The sequence below is a fragment of the Tachyglossus aculeatus genome, chromosome 9, assembly GCF_015852505.1.
Source record: "Tachyglossus aculeatus isolate mTacAcu1 chromosome 9, mTacAcu1.pri, whole genome shotgun sequence".
NCBI classification, from domain to species: Eukaryota; Metazoa; Chordata; class Mammalia; order Monotremata; family Tachyglossidae; genus Tachyglossus; species Tachyglossus aculeatus.
The window spans coordinates 4,617,351-4,641,439 of NC_052074.1; the positions used below are offsets into that span (position 1 = coordinate 4,617,351).

Sequence of the window (24,089 nt, forward strand, 5' to 3'; positions counted from 1 at the left end):
ACTGTCTTTTAGACTGTGAGCCCACTGTTGGGTAGGGACTGTCTCTATATGTTGCCAACTTGTACTTCCCAAGTGCTTAGTACAATGCTCTGCACACAGTAAGCGTTCAATAAATACGATTGATGATGAATAAAACACAGGACCTGACACGGCTTCATCCCTAAAGGACTCCAAAGGTTGTCATCATTGTACTTTCGCTTTCACGCTGACTAGACTGTGAGCCCATTGTTGGGTCGGGACCGTCTCTATATGTTGCCAACTTGTACTTCCCAAGTGCTTAGTACGGTGCTCGGCACACAGTAAGCACTCAATAAATAAGATTGAATGAATGAATGAATGAATGAGAAAGAAAAAGGAGACACTGCCGTCAAATATCGTGCGGCGCGTTGTATAAACCACGGATCGCTGACTTCTCAGCTATTCCAATGCGCTACATGCTCCGTATCCTTAGGGAACCCCAAACTGGAGCCTGTTGATGTCAAAATCATGTACACCCATGGAACCCTTGTGTTCATCAAGCTGTTTTGCGATATCTGAAGGGTTTTTTGCTGTTATGTAAGAAGTTTGCTTATCCGAAAATGCCAATGGATCCAAAAATGACTATTCATGACTAATAGCTACCTCGTGAATTTTTACACCTTGAGGGGTGATTGCACATCATTGCAAATCGGAGTACTCAAGTGATAAATTATGCACGATCGGAGAATGAATTTTCAGGGGGTAAAATCCAGGCCAGCTCAACCTGCCGGGTCTGGATTTTCAAACAGGACAGATGATCTTTACTTTAGTTATATCTTAAAATATTAATATTGGTGTCTCTCAAAAAAGTTATTCAGACTCCAAACCGCGTTATAGAGCTGGGAGCCGGAGCTTTTGTATCAGCTAGGTTTTTAGCATTTCAAAAAATGTAGCATTGCAGTAAAGACATAATTATGATGGTAGCAGATTTTCCCTTGCTGTTGCCTTGTTTTGCAAACAGCTGAACTGACCTAAACGTTTCGAAATGAACAGAACTTTGCCGGGCGCATGTTTTGATCCAAGTAATTTCCCTGAGGATGAAGTCTGCGCCAAGATAAAATCCAAATACTTTATATGGCAACAAGATGTATTACAGGAGCGACATAAACAAAATCACCATCGTATACAGTGGCCAGGTAAGCCAAATGAACATAAATAAAATAATTCATTCAATTCATTCATTCAGTTGTATTTATTGAGCGCTTACTGTGTGCAGAGCACTGTACTAAGCGTTTGGGAAGTACAAGTTGGCAACATATAGAGACGGTCCCTGCCCAACAGTGGGTTCACAGTCTAGAAGGGGGAGACAGAGAACAAAACAAAACATATTAACAAAATAAAATAAATAGAATAAATATGTACAAATAAAATAGAGTAGTAAATTTGTACAAACATATATACACATATACAGGTGCCGTACAGCTTGATATGCATTTTGTTCTTTAAAAGGGAAGGCAAAATACCACTGGGGAAAATGGTCCGGGCCAAATGAAATAGGTCCAGTGACTATGAAAACCAGGAAAAGAAACAAAAATGAAGCTTTCTTCAAGGACCTGGGTGTGGTTTCCTCCAAATTTAGGAATCGCAGAGTATAATAGGGACCATCATTTAGAGGAAGGTCTTATCAGAGCACAGCCATTCGAACTCAGTTCTTGTTACCAGGATAACTTTCAAGGGGATTTGCAGATGTGGGTTTGATTTTTTCTCTTTCCGGGTCTCATTTTCCCTGTAAGGATGACTGATGGCTTTCTTTTGCAAATCAGTCAATCAGTGGTATTTATTGAACGCTTACCATGTGCAGAGAACTGTACTAAGTGCTTGGGCGAGAACAACAGAATTAGCAAATTACACGATGTAGAGGTGCCTTCTGCCAAGATTTTCTTAAGTAGAAATAGTTTCACAACAACTCGTGTTTTTTTTTTTAAAACTACAGTCCATTTTTGTGGGGGGTCAAAAATAAAACTCAGAAAAATAATGTTTGTGTTTACCGGTGTGGCCTACTGTATAGGCCAAGGAGTAGGAGACAGGGGACCTGGGTTTTCGTCCCAGCTATGCCATTCATTCATTCAGTTGTATTTATTGAGCGCTTACTGTGTGCAGAGCAGTGTACTAAGCGCTTGGGAAGTACAAGTTGGCAACATATATTGACGGTCCCTAACAACGGACTCACAGTCTAGAAGGGGGAGACAGACAACAAAACAAAACATGTGGACAGGTGTCATCAGAATAAATAGAAGTAAAGCCAGATGCACATCATTAACAGAATAAAAAGAATAGTAAATATGTACAAGTAAAATAAATAATAAATCTGTACAAACATATATACAGGGGCTGTGGGGAGGGGAAGCCGCTTGCCCGCTGGGCGACTTTGGGCTAGTCACTTCACTTCTCTGGGTTTCAGTTTCCTCATTTGGAAAACGGAGATGAAATGGCTGTTCTCCCTCAATCAATCAATTGATCGTATTTATTGAGCGCTTACCGTGTGCGGAGCACTGTACTAAGCACTTGGGAAGTACAAGTTGGCAACATATAGAGACGGTCCCCTCCTACTTGGACAGTAAGCCCCATGAGGGGCAGGGACTGTGTGAATCAATCAATCAATCAATCGTATTTATTGAGCGCTTACTATGTGCAGAGCACTGTACTAAGTGTGAATGACCTTGCTCAGTGTGTAGCATCTTCAGAAGCAGCATGGCATAGTGGAGAGAGCCTAGGCCTAGGAGACAGAAGGTCATGGGTTCATTCATTCATTCAGTCGTATTTACTGAGCGCTTACCGTGTGCAGAGCACTGTACTAAGTGCCTTGGAAGTACAATTCAGCAACAAGCAATAATAATAATTTAATAATTTTGGTATTTGTTAAGTGCTTGCTTTGTGCAAAGCACTGTTTAATAATAATAATAATAATGATGGCATTTATTAAGCGCTTACTATGTGCAAAGCTCTGTTCTAAGCGCTGGGGAGGTTACAAGGTGATCAGGGTGTCCCACGGGGGGGCTCACAGTCTTAATCCCCATTTTACAGATGAGGGAACTGAGGCCCAGAGAAGTTAAGTGACTCGCCCAAAGTCACACAGCTGACAAGTGGCGGAGTCGGGATTTGAACCCATGATCTCTGGCTCCAAAGCCCGGGCTCTTTCCACTGAGCCACGCTGCTTCTCTAATAAATAGAGTAATAAATATGTACAAACAATATGTACAAAGAAGTGAAGTGACTTGCCCAAAGTCACACAGCTGACAAGTGGCGGAGCCGGGATTTGAACCCATGACCTCTGACGACTCCAAAGCCCGGGCTCTTTCCACTGAGCCATGGAGCGCTTACTGTGTGCAGAGCACTGTACTAAGCGCTTGGGATAAGCGCTGTTTGAAGCGCTGGGGAGGATACAAGGTGAACAGGTCCATGTGGGGCTCACCCGCTAAACCCCCATTTTACAGATGAGGTAACTGAGGCCCAGAGAAGTGAAGTGACTTGCCCAAAGTCACACAGCTGACAAGCGGCAGGGCGGGGATTTGAACCCATGACCTCTGACTCCCAAGCCCTTGGTCTTTCTGCAGAGCCACGCTGCTTCTCTAGAGAGAAATAGAGATTGACAAATAGACAAATAGAAATTCTCTAGAGACAAATAGAGACAATCCCTGCCCACAGCAGGCTCACAGTCTAGAAGGGGGGAGACAGTCATGAAAGCAAGTTATACTCATCATTAATAAATAGAATTATAATTAAAATTTAATTAAATTAAAAATTAAAATTAATGATAATTACATATATGCACAAGTGCTGTGGGGTGGGGAGGGGGGTAGAGCAAAGGGAGAGAGTCGGGGTGATGGGGAGGGAAGGGGAACAGAGGAAAAGGGGGGCTTAGTCTGGGAAGGCCTCCTGGAGGTGGTGAGCTCCCAGCTCTGCCGCTTGTCTGCTGTGTGACCTTGGGCAAGTCACTTCACTTCTCTGAGCCTCAGTTCCCTCATCTGTAAAATGGGGATTGAGACTGTGAGCCCCACACGGGACAGGGACTGTGGCCAACCCGATTTGCTTGTATCCCCCCCAGTGCTTAGTACAGTGCCTGGGACACAGTTAAGCGCGTAATTATTATCATCATAAACCCATAATAAATCCCAGCATCATAATTATCGGCCTGTTAGCCGATAATGCACCACGTTGAGATAGTGTCTCCCAGGTGGCTTCTTAAAACTCTCATTCTCTCCCGTGAGCATATCTCCCATTTTTAAGTCCCTACTGGGAAGCTGTAGGAGCGTCCCTTCGGAGCCTGCCCGCCTCACGGATCCTACCCAGTGAAACTGGTTCGCCGAGAGCGTTGCCCATTGTGGCTCTCAATAAATGCCATCAGTTGAATTGGCACAACAGAACCCAAATGTGGCCGTGGAAAACACAACAGAAGTTGTTTAAAATGCTACTGGAACCGCACTTCTGTTTAAATTTTTGCAAGGCTATTTATTTCAGGAGAACAATGGGATGGGAATAATAATAATAATAATAATAATAATAATAATAATAATAATAATGGCATTTATTAAGCGCTTACTATGTGCAAAGCACTGTCTAAGCGCTGGGGAGGTTACAAGGTGATAAGGTTGTCCCACGGGGGGCTCACAGTCTTCATCTGCATTTTACAGATGGGGTAACTGAGGCCCAGAGAAGTGACTTGGCCAAAGTCACACAGCTGACAAGTGGTGGAACCGGAATTTGAACCCGTGACTTCTGACTCCAAAGCCCGAGCTCTTTCCACTGAGCCACGCTGCTTCTCATGGGAATGCATGACAAACAGATGGTTTTTCACTTAAGAATAACTCTCCAAATCTGCCTTAGTACCCCTAGACTGTGAGCCCACTGTGGGGTAGGGACCGTCTCTATATGTTGCCAACTTGTACTTCCCAAGCGCTTAGTACAGTGCCCTGCACACAGTAAGCGCTCAATAAATAATGATTGAATGAATGAATGAAAAGTTGGAGAGGTGATTAAACCATCTCAGGGGGAAAAGAAGCTCAGAAAAGTAGTTTAGTGGAGGAAAATAAAATGGAAGGCATTCCGAATAAACACGGTTGTATTTTCTTGTAATTTTTCTAGTGCAGCTTTTCACACTTTGGAAAGACGCACGTTTCGGTGACTGAAATTCAGTAACGGTTCAGTTCAATTGACTCGTATTTACCGAGCGCTTACTGTGTGCAAAGCACTGTACTAAGCGCTTGGGAGAGTAGGGAAGCAGCGTGGCTTAGCGGATAGAGCCCAGGCTTTGAAGTCAGAGGTCATCGGTTCAAATCCCGGCTCTCCCACTTGTCAGCTGTGTGACTTTGGGCAAGTCACTTCACTTCTCTGGGCCTCAGTTACCTCCTCTGTAAAATGGGGATTAAGACTGTGAGTCCCACGTGGGACAACCTGATCACCTTGTAAATTCCCCAGCGCTTAGAAGAGTGCTTTGCACATAGTAAGCGCTTAATAAATGCCACCATCATCATTATTATTATTACAGTACAACAATAAACAGACACATAAACGGACACAGAGAAGCAGCGTGGCTCAGTGGAAAGAGCACGGGTTTTGGAGCCAGAGGTCATGGGCTCTAATACTGGCTCCGCCACTTGTCAGCTGTGTGACTTTGGGCAAGTCACTTCACTTCTCTGGGCCTCAGTGACCTCACCTGTAAAATGGGGATTAAGACTGTGAGCCCCACGTGGGACAACCTGATCACCTTATATCCCCCACCAGCGCTTAGAACAGTGCTTCGCATGTAATAAGCACTTAATAAATGCCATCATCATTATTATTGTTGTTATTCCCCCTTCCTTCCTCTCCCCCTCGACCCCCTCTCCATCCCCCCACTCTTACCTCCTTCCCTTCCCCACAGCACCTGTATATATGTATATATGTTTGTACATATTTATTACTCTATTTATTTATTTATTTTACTTGTCCATATCTATTCTATTTATTTTATTTTGTTAGTATGTTTGGTTTTGTTCTCTGTCTCCCCCTTTTAGACCGTGAGCCCACTGTTGGGTAGGGACTGTCTCTATATGTTGCCAATTTGTACTTCCCAAGCGCTTAGTACAGTGCTCTGCACATAGTAAGCGCTCAAAAAATACGATTGATGATGATGATGATGATGATTCCCTGCATACAGTGAGCTTATGGCTTGAGGGGGAGACAGACAGTATGACTAAATCTGTAAAATGGGGATTAAGACTGTGAGCCCCCCGTGGGGCAACCTGATCTCCTTGTAATCTCCCCAGCGCTTAGTACAGTGCTTTGCACATAGTAAGCGCTTAATAAATGCCATTATTATTATTATAAAAAATTACAGCTATGTACACAAGTGCCATGGGACTGGGAAGGGGCGTTGAATAAAGGGAGCAAATCATTTATTACGGCTGTTTATTTGCAGCACCTGTGAAAAGTCGGATGGGCATGGGTTATTTGGTCAGAAGACATTTTGCCCTGGGCCCACTTTGAGGTGCTAAAAACTTGAGTTTCAAGCTCCAGATGGAGGGATTTGGTTTGTCTTTTGTGTTTCTCGGCCAGTTGGAGGCTTTTCCTCGTCAGCCGACGATTTTTCGATTGCTCCGGGTGAACGGCACCCTTTTCCCCCAAAGCCCTTTTCCTAATGCACGGCCCCTAGGGTGTTGCTGGTTCTGTTCCGTGGAGTTACACGGACTCTGACGGGCCACAGCGTAGCATGACTCCAGCTTTCACTCACTCCATTGTATTTGTACTCTCCCGAGTGCTTACTACAGGGCTCTGCACATAGTAAGCACTCAATAAATACCATCGATCGATCGATTTCACCATATTCCTGATCGCAAAACCTCAGAAACCTTCCCAAACCAGGTCAAAGCATAGACCTCGACGGTGGCAGGTTGGAAGGGCAAAGGAGCCCCCCGTGGGACAACCTGATCACCTTGTAACCTCCCCAGCGCTTAGAACAGTGCTCTGCACGTAGTAAGCGCTTAATAAATGCCATTATCATTATTATTATTATTGTGCTACTTTGGCATCGGGTGTCTTCGGGAATTGGGCTTCCTCGGGACAGGAAATTAGTTTTGCCTAAAACAGCAGGAGGCCCAGAAAGAATATCCTTGGTTCCAAGTGCGGCTCAGATGCAGGACAAACTGAACTTATTAGTGGCCGAGTAACTGAATCTATTCCTAAGAAAATCTGCTGATCGCAATTCAGTTTTCGAACTGGACGGAAAACAACGATGGATCAAAGTCGAGAAGTCTGGCGCGGCTCTGGAGAAGATGAAGACATGAAAGGAGAAATTGCTATTTGAAAATCCACGCCAATTTCCGTTCTGCATCAGAAATGTCATTTGAAAAAAACAAAACAGTTCATCATCCGCCCCTAAAGCATATGTCCACGAGGTACACGAAAATCCATCCCCCCAAATATTAAGTCTTACTGGAATACCACTGGCATTTTCTTCCGGGAAAAATGGTGAGAAAACAACAAATAATCTCAAAAGGGAAATAGCCTCCCAGAAGACCATGCTGGGAGTTCTGATCAAGAGTTGGATGCAGCTGGCTAAAGATAGAATAATCTGGTGTGTTTTCGTGGGTTCTTGGAGAAATGAACAAGGGCAAGTTGGATAAAAGGAATTTCTGGCTAGCGCCTCCATTTTCTAGCTGTAAATGATTTTTGCAGCTGTAATTCATCATTTCTTAAGAACGAAGTTAAGAATGTTTGTTGGCTTTTGCATTGGTACCACCCAGAAAGTGAAAAGGCATGCTGTTTTTCTTAGAATATGTAGGAATTGCGGCCGCGTTAATGGCGAATACTTCTTAAGTGCATGATATATGGTTTTGTTTATTAAGGGGGGTTTATTTCCTTGCCTAAGTTTATCGTGCTAGAAAAAAAGTTTAAAGAATCTACATGATTCTAGCGCTCCATTAAACTCCTTTTCAAAATTTTTTTGGGTTGAAAAATGGTCCGAATAGATTTCACTACCTTTCAGACCTGACCCACCTTTTGGAGAGAAAAAAAAAAAATCCAAGTTACTTATTTTTAAATTTTTCTTGGAAAAAACGATGCCACTTCCTCTGGTTATATGCCACAGTTTTAGAATCAATCAATCAATCGTATTTATTGAGCGCTTACTATGTGCAGAGCACTGTACTAAGCGCTTGGGAAGTACAAATTGGCATCACATTTAGAACACATCTTCCGAAACAGTGAAATGACCATCCTAAATTGTCCCACACTAATTATCCACCAGTTGATGGAAATCCAACTTATTAAGAAGCGCATCTTCCTCAGGGGAAGAATTAGAAGTCAGTGAGCCAGGTAATGGTATTTATTGAGCGCTTACTGTGATAAGCGCTTAGTACAGTGCTCTGCACACAGTAAGCGCTCAATAAATACGATTGATGATGATGATAAGTTCTTGGGAGAGCATAATATAATAATGTACAGATATATTCCCTGCCCACCAAGGTTTATTAAGCACTTACTGTGTGCAGAGCAAAGTACTAAGCCCTGGGAAACAGCGTTCATTCAATCGTATTTATTCAACCAATCAATCAATCGTATTTATTGAGCGCTTACTGTGTGCAGAGCACTGTACTAAGCGCTCAGCATGGCCTAGTGAATAGAGCCCAGGCTTGGGAGTCCAAAGGACCTGGGTTTTGATCCCAGCTCCGTCACTTGTCTGTTGTGTGATCTTGGGTAAGTCACTTCACTTCTCTGGGCCTCAGTTACTTCATCAGTAAAATGGGGATTTAGACAGAGTCCCACGTGGGCCCTGCACTTTGTCCAGCCTATTTAATTTTATCTACTCCAGTGCTTTGAACAGTGTCTGGCACATAATAAACACTGAACAAATACCCAAAAACAAAAATTGTGTTTTTCTAGAGCCCCGGGCCGGAATCTATATTCCTGCAGTTGAAATCCTGGGTGGGAAGGGGGTGGGAAGCTCATTGTGGGCAGGGAATGTGTCTATTTATTGTTATATCATAGTCTCCCAGGGAATGCATCTATTTATTGTTATATCATAGTCTCCCAAGTGATTAGTACAGCGCTTTGCACACAGTAAGGGCTCAATACATACGATTTAATGAATGAATGGATGAATGAGTGTCAGCCTTCCACGGAAAACCTTATGAGAGTCGCTCTCCCCAGCCTTCCCCCAGTCCACGCTCAGACTGCTCAGTGATAATAATAAATAATAATAATGGTATTTGTTAGGCGCTTACTATGTGCCCAGCACTGTATTGAGCACTGGGACAATCTGTTCAGAATATTGCCGCCCCTCTCGCCCTCCAAATCTGTTCAGAATATTGAAATCGCACTGATTGAATATTAAAATGACTCAAGCGGAGAAGCTGGGGTTTTATTTATGGTATTTGTTGGGTGCTTAGTCTATGCCAGACGCTGTACTAAGTGCTGGGGTAAGTAAAAGATCATCAGGTTGCATACAATGCTCAATCGGGTGAGACACAGTCCCTGTCCCACATAGGGCTCACAGTCTTCATCCTCCTCTTACAATCAATCAATCAATCAATCGTATTTATTGGGCGTTTACTGTGTGCAGAGCACTGTACTAAGCGCTTGGGAAGTACAAGCTGGCAACATCTAGAGACGGTCCCTCCCCAACAGCGGGCTCACAGTCTAGAAGGGGGAGACAGAAAACAAAACCAAACATATTAACAAAATAAAATAAATAGAATAGATATGTACAAGTAAGAAAAATGAATAGAGTAATAAATCTGTACAAACATATATACGTATATACAGGTGCTGTGGAGAAGGGAAGGAGGTAAGGCGGGGGGGGAAGCGCACAATCAATCAATCAATCGTATTTATTGAGTGCTTACAGATGAGGTAACCGAAGCCCGGAGAAATGAAGCGACTTGCCCAAGGTCCCACAGCAGCCAAATGGCCGAGCCGGGATTAGAACCCGGTTCCTCCAACTCCCAGACCCATTCTCTGTCCCTCACCCCCAAGGCACGGTTCTTGTAAGTCTTGTAAGTCACAGTCTTTTAGACTGTGTCTTGTAAGTCTTGTAAGTCACAGTCTTTTAGACTGTGAGCCCACTGTTGGGTAGGGACTGTCTCTATATGTTGCCAATTTGTACTTCCCAAGCGCTTAGTACAGTGCTCTGCACATAGTAAGCGCTCAATAAATACGATTGATGATGATGACATCACCTGTATTTATGTATATATGTTTGTACATATTTATTACTGTGTTTATTTTACTTGTACATATCTATTCTACTTATTTTATTTTGTTAGTATGTTTGGTTTTGTTCTCTGTCTCCCCCTTTTAGACTGTGAGCCCACCGTTGGGTAGGGACTGTCTCTATATGTTGCCAATTTGTACTTCCCAAGCGCTTAGTACAGTGCTCTGCACATAGTAAGCGCTCAATAAGTACGATTGATGATGATGATGGGTAGGGACTGTCTCTATATGTTGCCAATTTGTACTTCCCAAGCGCTTAGTACAGTGCTCTGCACATAGTAAGCGCTCAATAAATACGATTGATTGATTGATTGATTGATTGTAAGGCCTGTGGGTTAGGGGTGACGCACAGCCCATTCCAGCCCAGAAATGAGGTTCAGTGCTGAGGCCTTTACCAGAACCAACGTTTTGGGATCGGTTGTACCGTTCTCTCCCAAACGCTCAGTACAGCGCTCCGCGCGCTGTTAGCGCTCAATAAATAACATCGATGACAATGACGACGCCGTTCCGGGCCCGGCTTCCCGCCATTCAAATAGTACCTAAATCCTGCCTAGTTCGCCAACACCTGCTCCTTATTCCCCTCTCGCCCTCCAAATCTGGTCAGAATATTGAAATCGCACTGATTGAATATTAAAACGACATATCTATTCTATTTATTTTATTTTGTTAGTATGTTTGGTCTCTGTCTCCCCCTTTTAGACTGTGAGCCCACTGTTGGGTAGGGACTGTCTCTAGATGTTGCCAATTTGTACTTCCCAAGCGCTTAGTACAGTGCTCTGCACATAGTAAGCGCTCAATAAATACGATTGATGATGATGATGATGACTCAAGCGGAGAAGCTGGGGTTTTATTTATGGTATTTGTTGGGTGCTCACTCTATGCGAGACGCTGTGCTAAGCGCTGGGCTAGATAAAAGATCATCAGGTTGGATACAATCCCCGTTTCCCTCGGGAAGCCGAGCGGACGGTGGGAAGCGACGGAGGGTCAGATGTGCAGCCGGTGAGCGAATTTCCACACTTTTAGCACATTTTCCTTTCAAAATGTCGGCGGGATCGGCGGTTGGGCTTTGCAGGAAATCTGCGAGCTGCCCCCTTTGAGAGAAGCCAACTGTCTTTTTTTTTTTTGTTTTTCCCGGAATTATATTTCCCAGTAAGTAATAGCGAGGATTTCCTTAGTTCGTTATAGAGGAACAGAAGCCAGACACCGGCCCGGAGAACACTCTGTGCCCCACAACTCATCTAAATAATTGCTCAAATGACCTTTTTTGAAAGCCCCTTTAAATCTCTCCCTCTTTTTATTTACAGGATTCGCACTTGCTTCTCTTTGGCATTTCTAAAATACCACTAACTTGCTGAATGTTAAAAGAAATTTTGGGAGAGGCAGATTTCTGGGAAGGACATCAGGGAGGTGTGGCAGTGTGGCCTAGTGGGAAGAGGAAAGTACTAGGAGTCTGGAATCAGTCGGTCGGCCGGTGGTGTTTATTGAGCCGTTCCTGTGTGCGGAGCGCTGTGCTGAGCGCTTGGGAAAGTACAGTGCCATAGACTATTCGGGAGGAGAAACAGCATGGCCTAGAGGATAGAGCACGGGCCTGAGAATCAGAAGGACCTGAGTTCTAATCCCGGCTCCACCACGTGCCTGCTTGTGTGAGCTTGGGCAAGTCACTTCTCTATGCCTCAGTTCCCTCATCTGGAAAATGGGAATAAAGATTGTGAGCCACCCCGCGGGACAGGGACTGTGTACAACCCGATTTGCTTGTATCCACCCAAGTGCTCGGAACAGTGCCTGGCACATAGGAAGCACTTAACAAATGCCGTAATTGCTATTATTATTTTTCTTGTTAGTAGTAGTATTATTATATTTGGTAGATGTACCTGTATATATGTATATATGTTTGTACATATTTATTACTCTATTTATTTTACTTGTACATATCTATTCTATTTATTTTATTTTGATTGTGAGTCCCACATGGGACAACCTGATCACCTTGTATCCTTCCCAGCGCTTAGAACAGTGCTTTGCACATAGTAAGCGCTTAACAAATACCAAAATTATTATTATTATTATTATTTTGTTAATATGTTTGGTTTTGTTCTCTGTCTCCCCCTTCTAGACTGTGAGCCCACTGTTGGGTAGGGACCGTCTCTATATGTTGCCAGCTTGTTCTTCCCAAGCGCTTAGTACAGTGCTCTGCACACAGTAAGCGCTCAATAAATACAATTGATTGATTGATTGGTAGATGTGATCCTTACCCATAAAAGGCTTAAGTTCAGAGCGGGTGATGGACATTAAATTATCTCATAGAGTGTAAGGATATGTACATGACAATAATGTTAATAATTATGGTGTTTGTTAAACGCTTACTATGTGCCGGGCACTGCGGGGCTGTGGGGTGAATATTCATTCATTCATTCATTCAGTCGTATTTATTGAGCGCTAACTGTGTGCAGAGCACTGTACTAAGCACTTGGGAAGTACACGTTGGCAACATATAGAGACGGTCCCTTCCCAACAGTGGGCTTACAGTCTAGAAGGGGGAGACAGAGAACAAAACAAAACATATTAACAAAATAAAATAAGTAGAATAAACATGTACAAATAAAATAAATAAATAAATATCAAGGGCGATGTACGTGCAAAGGAGACACAGAGGGCAGAGTGGGTAAGGAAAACGAGGGCTTAGTTGAAAAAGGCCTCGTAGAGGAGATGTGATTTTAAAAGAGTTTTAAAAATGGGGAGAGTAGTGGTCTGAGCATATAAAGCGTCCAGGCAAGAGCGAGAAAGAGAAGAAGTGTGGCTCAGTGGAAAGAGCACGGGCTTTGGAGCAGCATGGCTCAGTGGAAAAAGCCTGGGCTTTGGAGTCAGCGGTCATGGGTTCGAATCCCGGCTCTGCCACATGTCTGCTGTGTGACCTTGGGCAAGTCACTTAACTTCTCTGAGCCTCAGTTCCCTCATCTGTAAAATGGGGATTAAGATGGTGAGCCCCCCGTGGGACAACTTGATCACCTTGTATCCCCCCAGCACTTAGAACAGTGCTTTGCACATAGTAAGCGCTTGTCAAATGCCATCATTATTATTATTATTTGGAGTCAGAGGTCATGGGTTCGAATCCCAACCCTGCCAATTGTCAGCTTTGTGACTTTGGGTGAGTCACTTAAGTTCTCTGGGCCTCAGTTCCCTCATCTGTAAAATGGGGATGAAGACTGTGAGCCCCCGGTGGGACAACCTGACCACCTTGTAACCTCCCCAGCGCTTAGAACTGTGCTTTGCACATAGTAAGCGCTTGACAAATGCCATCATTATGATTATTATTTGGAGTCAGAGGTCATGAGTTCGAATCCCAACCCTGCCAATTGTCAGCTTTGTGACTTTGGGCGAGTCACTTCACTTCTCTGGGCCTCAGTTCCCTCATCTGTAAAATGGGGATGAAGACTGTGAGCCCCCCATGGGACAACCTGACCACCTTGTAACCTCCCCAGCGCTTAGAACAGTGCATTGCACAGAGTAAGCGCTTAACAAATGCCATCATCATCATCATCAAGTGGGCAAGAAGTCGGCGTGAGGGAAACACGATTGAGGTACAAAGATGTCTGCCTCCCCCTCTAGTCTGTAATTTATGTTAACATCTGTCTCCCCCTCTTGATGGTAAGCTCGCTGTGGGCAAGAGATGCGTCTGTTTGTTGAGCTCTGCACACAGTAAGCGCTCAATAAGTATGATTGCCTGGCTGACTGGGATCCAGGGCTGGATTTTACTGTGGGAGCTGTTGGGCAGTTTGGGGGGGGTGCAGCCCCCCTCCGCAAGGCTAGGAGATTCATTCATTCATTCAGTCGTATTTATTGAGCGCTTACTGTGTGCAGAGCACTGTACTAAGCGCTTGGGAAGTACAAGTTGGCAACCTATAGAGACGGTCCCTACCCAACAGTGGGCTCTAAGAGGACCCACTAAGCCATCCGTTCGTGGCCCGCAGGAGCCCCCGCTTCCCCCAAAGGGCGTAACTTCCTACCGGGGAATGAAAAGATTCAGGAGAAGCAGCCCGACCTACCATCATCAGTCGTATTTATTGAGCGCTTACTGTGTGCAGAGCACTGTACTAAGCGCTTGGGAAGTACAAGTTGGCAACATCTAGAGACGGTCCCTACCCAACAGTGGGCTCACAGTCTAGAAGGGGGAGACAGACAACGAAACAAAACCTATTAACGAAATAAAATACATTGAATAAATATGTACAAATAAAATAAATAAATAAATGGAGTAATAAATCCCGGCTCCGCTTCTCATCTGCTATATAATAATAATAATGATGGCATTCGTTAAGCGCTTACTTTGTGCCAAGCACTGTTCTAAGCGCTGGGGAGGATACAAGGTGATCAGATTGTCCCACGTGGGGCTCCCAGTCTTCATCCCCATTTTACAGATGAGGTAACTGAGGCCCAGAGAATAATAACAATAATGATGGCATTTATTAAGCGCTTACTATGTGCAAGGCACTGTTCTAAGCGCTGGGGAGGTTACAAGGTGATCAGGTGGTCCCATGTGGGGCTCCCAGTCTTCATCCCCGTTTTTACAGATGAGGTAACTGAGGCACAGAGAAGTGAGGTGACTTGCCCAAAGTCACCCAGCTGACAAGTGGCAGAGCCGGGATTTGAACCCTTGACCTCTGACTCCCAAGCCCGGGCTCTTTCCATTGAGCCACGCTGCTTCTCTATGACCTTAGGCAAGTCACTTCACTTCTCTGTGCCTCAGTTGCCTCCTCTGTAAAATGGAAATTAAGCCTGTGAGCCCTGGCAAAAACACTTGTTGGGTGGTAATGTTGTTCTGTTTTTTTCATTATTCCAAGGAGCATCACTTTTAGAACCTAGAGTCCTGGGATTGGCAGCGTGGCTCAGTGGAAAAACCACGGGCTTTGGAGTCAGAGGTCATGGGTTCAAATCCCGGCTCCGCCAACTGTCAGCTGTGTGACTTTGGGCAAGTCATTCAGCTTCTCTGGGCCTCAGTGACCTCATCTGTAAAATGGGGATTAAAACTGCGAGCCCCCGTGGGACAACCTGATCACCCTGTAACCTCCCCAATCAATCAATCAATCATATTTATTGAGCGCTTACTGTGTGCAGAGCACTGTACTAAGCGCTTGGGAAGTCCAAGTTGGCAACATATAGAGACAGTCCCAACCCAACAGTGGGCTCACAGTCTAAAAGGGGGAGACAGAGAACAAAACCAAACATACTAACAAAATAAAATAAATAGAATAGATATGTACAAGTTAAATAAATAGAGTAATAAATATGTACAAACATATATACAGGTGCTGTGGGGAAGGGAAGGAGGTAAGATGGGGGGATGGAGAGGGGGACGAGGGGGAGCGAAAGGAAGGGGCTTAGTGCTTAGAACAGTGCTTTGCACATAGTAAGCGCTTAAGAAATACCATCATCATCATCTACTCCAGTGCTTAAAACAGTGCTTGGCACGTAGGATTTTTTTTTTTCTTTTAAAAAAGGTGAGTCTCAGATGATTCAGAGATTTGGTTTGGATATGAACCCAGAATTTCCATTGCTTATCTTAAGCCCAAACTCCCCAAACGACTTGGTTCCGTAACATTCTATCAGAAATCTCCAAAGAACAGATTTCCTTACAGCGTTTCCGGCGTTTCCTGTTTCCGAACGGTCCCCGGAATGCTGTGGGAAGAAGCCTGATTTGCAGGATTTTGGCCCTCAGACTTGTTGTTCTGATCAGAACCGGGAAGTGCAGGAAAGCGGGAAAAAATCATCGAGGGACCAGCTAGCCCCTGCAACCAAAATGTCCCCAAAGAGCTCGAGTTCTGCTGCATTTCTGGGGTTATTTTAACCGGCGCTTCGTTAATTCCAGAGCTAATTTGCTGCTCGGTAATTGAAAAGAGGCGTCCTGTGGGGTTGTCTTTACCACAATGCCACCGGAAATGTTGGCTGGGAGTATCCTAGAAAATCCTCGGGTTATTTCAGACTCAGGGAACGAACTTCAGCCTCAGTTTTCCAAATATTTTGGACACGCACACAACCCCGCCCCCCCACCCTCACTTTCACCAGAAATATCTCGATAATTGCGGCCGAACGGTATTTTGTGGGTCGGAATTTTCTGGGCGAGATGCTATTTTCGACCCTCCCATAGAGTCCAAAATAATTATTCCCTGGGATCCTGCTCCAGTGGGGAAGGACCTGGGTTCCAATCCTGGCTCTGCCACTCGTCTGTTGTATGACCTTGGGTAAGTCACTTTAACTTCTCTGTGCCTCAGTTACCCCATCTGTAAAATCATCATCATCAATCATATTTATTGAGCGCTTACTGTGTGCAGAGCACTGTACTAAGCGCTTGGGAAGTACAAGTTGGCAACATATAGAGACAGTCCCTACCCAACAGTGGGCTCACAGTCTAAAAGGGGGAGACAGAGAACAAAACCAAACATACTAACAAAATAAAATAAATAGAATAGATATTTACAAGTAAAATAAATAAATAAATAGAGTAATAAATATGTACAAACATATATACATATATACAGGTGCTGTGGGGAAGGGAAGGAGGTAAGATGGGGGGGATGGAGAGGGGGACGAGGGGGAGAGGAAGGAACATATAGAGACGGTCCCTACCCAACAGTGGGCTCACAGTCTAGAAGGGGGAGACAGACAACAAAACCAAACATACTAACAAAATAAAATAAATAGAATAGATATGTACAAGTAAGATAAATAAATAGAGTAATAAATATGTACAAACATATATACATCTATACAGGTGCTGTGGGGAAGGGAAGGAGGTAAGATGGGGGGGATGGAGAGGGGGACGAGGGGGAGAAGAAGGAACATATAGAGACGGTCCCTACCCAACAGCGGGCTCACAGTCTAGAAGGGGGAGACGGAGAACAAAATCAAACATACTAACAAAATAAAATAAATAGAATAGATACGTACAAGTAAAATAACTCTGAGCGCTAGTACGTTTAAACAACGTGATTGTGTTTACGTGGAGTTCAGTCACGCTGCCGAAGGGTTCCTCCAGCCGAGCCCCTTAGAGGAGTTCATCAACAAGGCCTCAACGCAGCGTTTTATCTGAACTCCACTTCACCGAAACAAAACTGCCTTCAGGAAGAGTGTTAAGGTCATAAAGCTAAATCGCAATATGAAAGCAATTAAAAAAGACATTGTGAACTCTGAAAGCGTTGAAAGGCTCTGATCTGCTCCTCCTCAGGAAACAGCATGGCCTAGTGAAAAGAGACCCCCTGATCCTGGGTTCTAATCCCAGCTCCGCCCTGCGTCTGCTGTGTGACCTTGGGCAAATCGCTTCACTTCTCCGGGCCTCAGTTACCTCATCTGTAAAATGGGGATTAGGACTGCGAGCCCCTCGTGGAAAGTGGACTGCTCCAGTCTGATTATCTCGTATCTACCCCAGTGTTTAGCGCAGTTCCTCGTATATATGGCTTCTAGACTGTGAGCCCGTTGTTGGGTAGGGACCGTCCGTATATGTTGCCAATTTGTATTTCCCAAGCGCTTAGTACGGTGCTCTGCACACAGTAAGCGCTCAATAAATACGATTGATTGATTGATTGATTGATTAACAAATACCGTAAAAATAAAGCAGAAACAAAAAAAGAAAAAGGAGCTCCGAGAGAATGATCAGTACATCGAATGATATAGGTACAGTGTCTTCAGGGCATAGATCGGCTTCAGGCCTCCCAACCAAATCTCCCCTTCTTCCAGGAGCACTCTCATCTTCTGCTACTCTCCTACTCCTATATGTTGCCAACTTGTACTTCCCAAGCGCTTAGTACAGTGCTCTGCACACAGTAAGCGCTCAATAAATATGATTGATTGATTGATTGATTGATACTCACTCTTCCTTCCGCCTAAATCAATGACACGTGATGCCACGCAATCTAATGTGGAAATGTTACCGATAGGACCGAGGAGAGGAAGGCTAGAGCTTTTAACGAGGCCCCGGGAAGATGACAAGCTAAGCCCGAATCGCCGAGTCTCCAGTCGGGACCAACGAATGAGCTTTTGATCCGAGACGACCCTGGGCGTGGACTCGATGACTGATTTTGTTTTGCTTTTATTTTGTGTGGTACAGCCTTAATCCCCATTTTACGGATAAGGGAACTGAGGCCCGGAGATACAAAGTGACTGGCCCAAGGTCACACAGCAGACAAGTGGCGGAGCTGGGATTAGAACCCAGTTCCTTCTAATAATAATAATTGTGGCATTTGTGAAGCGCTTACTATGTGCCAGGCTCTGTGGATTAAGTGTGGGCAGAGGTGTCAGAAGAACCTGGGTTCTAATTTAGATTCCGCTACTTGTGTGCTGTGTGACCTTGGGCAAGTCGCCTCATTTCTCTGTGCCTCAGTTCTCCTTCCTCCTTAGACTGTGAGCCTCATGTGGGACAGGGACTGTCTGTCTACCCTGATTACCTTGTATCTACCCCGGCGCTTAGAACAGTCCCTGACGCATAATAACTACTCAACAAACACCATAAAAAAAAAAATGAACTCGACTCAACAATCAAATGTACCTCTAAAACAGGCCTAAATCTTGCCTTGTAAGTCCTAAATGATGATGTTTTAAAATATGTACTTTAATTACCTGCTCTTTATTCATTCAGTTGTATTTATTGAGCACTTACTGTGTTCAGAACACTGTACTAAGCGCTTGGAAGAGTACAGTACAACAATAGACACATCCCCTTAGCTCAAATGGTAGAGCGCTCGCTTAGCATGGGAGAGGTAGCAGGATCGATGCCCGCATTCTCCAAATTTAGAGAAGCAGCTCAGTGGAAAGAGCACGGGCTTTGGAGTCAGGGGTCATGGGTTCGAATCCCGGCTCTGCCAATTGTCGGCTGTGGGACTTTGGGCAAGTCACTTCACTTCTCTGGACCTCAGTTCCCTCATATGTAAAATGGGGATTAAAACTGTGAGCCCCCCGTGGGACAACCTGATCACCTTGTAACCTCCCCTGTGCTTAGAACAGTGCTTTGCACATAGTAAGCGCTTAACAAATACTATTATTATTATTATTATTATTATTATTATTATTATTATTCTAAATGCCAGGGTGGAAACAAGCAAATCGAGTTGGACACCGTCCCTGTCCCACGTGGGGCTCACACTCTCAGTCTCCATTTTACAGATGAGGCAACTGACGCACAGAGAAGTGAAGTGACTGGCCCCAGGCCACACAGCAGGCAAGTGGCGGAGCCGGGATTAGAACCCACGACCTTCTGGCTCTCAGGCCCATGCTGTATCCACTACGCCACGCTGCTTCTCGATTCTTGAGTCCCCGAGTGGGCTGCCGGCAGAGGGAAAGGATGCTCTAGAGAAGAACCCTGAATCTCCCCGCAGTGGGAAATCTGCCTCACCCTCACCCCTTCTGTCTCCCATCCAATCTTCCCCCACCAAGGGAAAGAAAACTGCGGCGTATACGAAAAAGAGGAGAGAATTCAAGTGGCATTTATCCAAAGCACATGCTTGTCTCAACAGGATCCCATCAAATTAAAAAGAGATTAGGTGCAGTAAAAAACACTCTGCCAACTACAGATGCGACGGTGTAAACAGGGAGGAATTTTGATCCCTTCGGAGGGAAATGGGCACGGTTTGGTAACTTCATAGGGATAAAGCCCTGGGGTAATTAGAAGCCGCGCTGAAACAATAGGAATTGATACCATCCACTGAACATTTACTAAATACCGAACGTGCCCGAAACATTTTAAGCCCATCACATTTAAGTACACATTTTCAGGAGCCAAGTAATGGTGTAACGTTACTGTTCAACCTCCTTGCTGTCAAAGGAGACGGAGGAGTAGAGAATGTCCATCTGCTAATTTTGACTATCGATAGTCACAGGAGGAGTTTCCAGTAGTCTACCATCCTCGGTTACAGGAGGGGCAAGCATCATCATCATCATCAATCGTATTTATTGAGCGCTTACTGTGTGCAGAGCACTGTACTAAGAGCTTGGGAAGTACAAATTGGCAACATATAGAGACAGTCCCTACCCAACAGTGGGCTCACAGTCTAAAAAGTGGGCTCACAGTCTAAAAAAAACAGAGGCCTGTTTGCTCCATTCCTAGCTTGGGCAGTGGCTAGCGGGTGGTTGCCAACTTGTACTTCCCAAGCGCTTAGTACAGTGCTCTGCCCACAGTAAGCGCTCAGTAAATACGATTGATTGATTGATTGATTGGAAGGCCATCGGCTACAAGTCAAAAACTCACCATGCCGGGCAGCAGTGGCACGGGAGAGAGTCGAGGGCATCATCATCATCGTCATCAATCGTATTTATTGAGCGCTTACTATGTGCAGAGCACTGTACTAAGCGCTTGGGAAGTACAAATTGGCAACATGAGGGCAGAGACTCGAGTTGACTACGCGGAAGGAGGCAGTGGTAAAACAATTCCAAATTTTTACCAAGAAATCCCTGTGGATTCACGAGCAGAACCATTGCAGATGGAGAGCGGAGCGCTTTGGGAGAGATGTGTCCGCGGTGCCGCTATAAGTCGGAAACGGCTCGACAGCATAATAGGAGTAGGAATAATGGGAAGTGTCGTCCGACTCTGTTGTATTGGACTCTCCCAAGCCCTTAGTACGGTGCTTTCCCTCTAGACTGTTGTGGGCAGGGAATGTGTCTGTTTACAGTCACCAATCAATCGATCCATCGTATTGATTGAGCGCCTACTGTGTGCAGAGCACTGTACTAAGCGCTTGGGAAGTCCAAGTTGGCAACATATAGAGGCGGTCCCTACCCAACAGTGGGCTCACAGTCTAGAAGACTGACAGTCTTAGACTGTCGTATTGAGTAGCAGCGGGGCTCAGTGGAAAGAGCCCGGGCTTTGGAGTCAGAGGTCGTGGGTTCAAATAATAATAATAATAATAATAATAATGGCATTTATTAAGCGCTTACTATGTGCAAAGCACTGTTCTAAGCACTGGGGGGATGCAGGTGATCAAGTTGTCCCACGTGAGGCTCACGGTCTTCATTCCCATTTGACAGATGAGGAAACTGAGGCTCAGAGAAGTGACTTGCCCGAAGTCACACAGCTGACAAGTGGCGGAGCTGGGATTAGAACCCACGACCTCTGGCTCCCAAGCCCGGGCTCTTTCCACTGAGCCATGCTGCTTCTCTAATCCTGACTCCACCACTTGTCAGCTGTGTGACTTTGGGCAAGTCATTTAACTTCTCTGTGCCTCAGTTACCTCATCTGGAAAATGGGGTTTAAGACTGTGAGCCCCCTGTGGGACAACCTGATCACCTTGTATTCCCCAGCCCTTAGAACAGTGCTTTGCACATAGTAAGCACTTAATAAATGCCATCATTATTATTATTATTGTATTGCACTCTCCCAAATGCTTAGTAGAGTGCTGTGCACACAGTAAGCGCTTAATATGTAATGGCATTAATTAAGCGCTTACTATGTGCAGAGCACTGTTCTAAGCACTGGGGAGGTTACACGGTGATCAGGTTGTCCCACGTGGGGCCCACAGTCTTAATCCCCATTTGACAGATGAGGTAACTGAGGCCCGGAGAAGTGAAGTGACTTGCCCGAAGTCGCACAGCTGACAATTGGCAGATCTGGGATTCGAACCCATGACTTCTGACTCCAAAGCCCAGGCTCTTTCCACCGAGCCACGCTGCTTCTCTAAATAAATAAATAAATAAATAAATAAATATGATTGACTGCTTTGCACACAGTAAACACAATAAATATGATTGATTGATGATAGGTAATATCGCCACCGGGCCCCTACTGAGCGTAATGCGTTGTACTAAGAAATTAGGAGAGTACAACAGAAATCTAAGGCTCAGTCCATCATATTTATTGAGCGCTTACCATGTGCAGAGCACTGTATCAATCAATCAATCAATCAATTGTATTCATTGAGCGCTTACTGTGTGCAGAGCACTGTACTAAGCGCTTGGGAAGTACAAGTTGGCAACACATAGAGACGGTCCCTACCCAACAGCGGGCTCACAGTCTAGAAGACTGTATAAATGCTTGGGAGAGGACAATATAACAGTATAACAGAGTCGATAGACACTTTCCCCGCCCACAGCATGCTTACGGTCTAGAACAGGGGACAGACATTAATAGAAATAAGTATATAATGGATGTGGACGTAAGTGCCGTGGGGCTGAGGGTGAGGTGAATAAAGGGGCAAATCCAAGTGCCAGGCTGCCGCAGAAAGGAGCGGAAGAAGAGGAAATGCACCCGTAGTCATAGAAGGCCTCTTGGAGATGATTTTTTAATAACGTTTTGAAGTTGGGGAGAGTCAGATAAGAAGAGGGAGAGAGTTTCCAGGCCAGAGGCAGGACGTGGGCGAGAGATTGGCAGCAAGATAGACGATATTGAGGTACGGTGAGCAGGTTGGCAGCGTGGCCCAGAGAAGCAGCGTGGCTCAGTGGAAAGGCACGGGCTTGGGGAGTCAGAGGTCATGGGTTCAAATCCCGGCTCCGCCAACTGTCAGCTGTGTGACCTTGGGCAAGTCACTTCACTTCTCTGGGCCTCAGTTCACTCATCTGGAAAATGGGGATTAAGACTGTGAGCCCCCTGTGGGACAACCTGATCATCCGCCAAGCTAGCTCTCTTCCTCCCTTCAAGGCCCTACTGAGAGCTCACCTCCTCCAGGAGGCCTTCCCAGACTGATCCCCTTCCTTCCTCTCCCCCTTGTCTCCCTCTCCATCCCCCCATCTTACCTCCTTCCCTTCCCCACAGCACCTGTATATATGTATATATGTTTGTACATATTTATTACTCTATTTATTTATTTATTTGACTTGTGCATATCTATTCTATTTTATTTTGTTAGTATGTTTGGTTTTGTTGTCTGTCTCCCCCATTTAGACTGTGAGCCCACTGTTGGGTAGGGACTGTCTCTATATGTTGCCAACTTGTACTTCCCAAGCGCTTAGTCCAGTGCTCTGCACACAGTAAGCGCTCAATAAATACGATTGATTGATTGATTGATTGATCTCTGTGCCTCAGTTACCTCATCTGTAAAATGGGGATTAAGACTGTGAACCCCACGTGGGACAACCTGATCACCTTGTAACCTCCCCAGCACTTAGAGCAGTGCTTTGCACGTAGTAAGCGCTTAACAAATGCCATCATTATTATGATTATTTTTGAGCAAAGTGTGCGGGCTGGTTGGTGGTAGGAGAGTAGTGAGGTGAGGTAGAAGGGGGCAAGGTGATTGAGGCCTTTAAATCCAAAGGTAAGGAGTTTCTGTTTGTCTCCCCCTTCTAGACTGTGAGGCCACTGTTGGGTAGGGACTGTCTCTATATGTTGCCAACTTGGACTTCCCAAGCACTTAGTACAGTGCTCTGCACACAGTAAGCGCTCAATAAATACCATTAATTGATTGATTGATGCAGAAGTGGGTGGGCAACATTGAAGATCGTTGAGGAGTGGGGAAAAATGGACTGAACATATTCATAGAAAAATGACCCGGCAGCAGAGTGAAGTGTGGACTGGAGTGGGGAGAGACAGGAGGCAGGGAGGTCAGGAAGGAGGCTGAGAGAGTAATCAATGCTCGGATTAATAGGGTAGCCGTGGTATCCCATTACCTGCAAACAAGGAGTGTACACACTGTAAATTAACTCTCAGAGAAAAAGCCATTTGTGCCGTTTGGTTGCAAAATTTGTCCTAAGGGGGAGGGTAGATAGGTATGAGGCTCATCAGGCACGAAAACTTTATGGAGAGGTTTCAAGATCCAGTACTAAGGGGTTCCCCCTCAGGTAGCATTACCTAAGAGCAGAAGCAGAGCACATTCTCCGGCGGAAAGGCGATGGAACAGACTGGCAAGGCTGCCTTTTCTCTGGCTGAATGTACTCATAATAAACCCAGGCAATAATAATAATAATAATAATAA

At 45.0% G+C, this 24,089-nt stretch overlaps 1 protein-coding gene across 5 annotated transcripts in view; it reads left to right on the forward strand.

Annotated features, from left to right (window-relative positions):
• The window catches only part of ACYP2 (acylphosphatase 2), a 78,068-nt gene that overhangs the window by 15,468 nt on the left and 38,511 nt on the right, over positions 1–24,089 (forward strand). For 2 of the 5 annotated variants that reach the window (XR_005452335.1, XM_038751851.1), the window contains exon 4: positions 1,012–1,154. The exons of the other annotated variants lie outside the window; for them this stretch is intronic. Coding sequence is in view for 1 of the 2 variants with exons in the window: in XM_038751851.1 (XP_038607779.1) it covers positions 1,012–1,154 (143 nt within the window). In the remaining variant the exon portion in view is untranslated. The remainder of the gene's footprint in view (positions 1–1,011; positions 1,155–24,089) is intronic. 5 annotated transcript variants of the gene reach the window in all.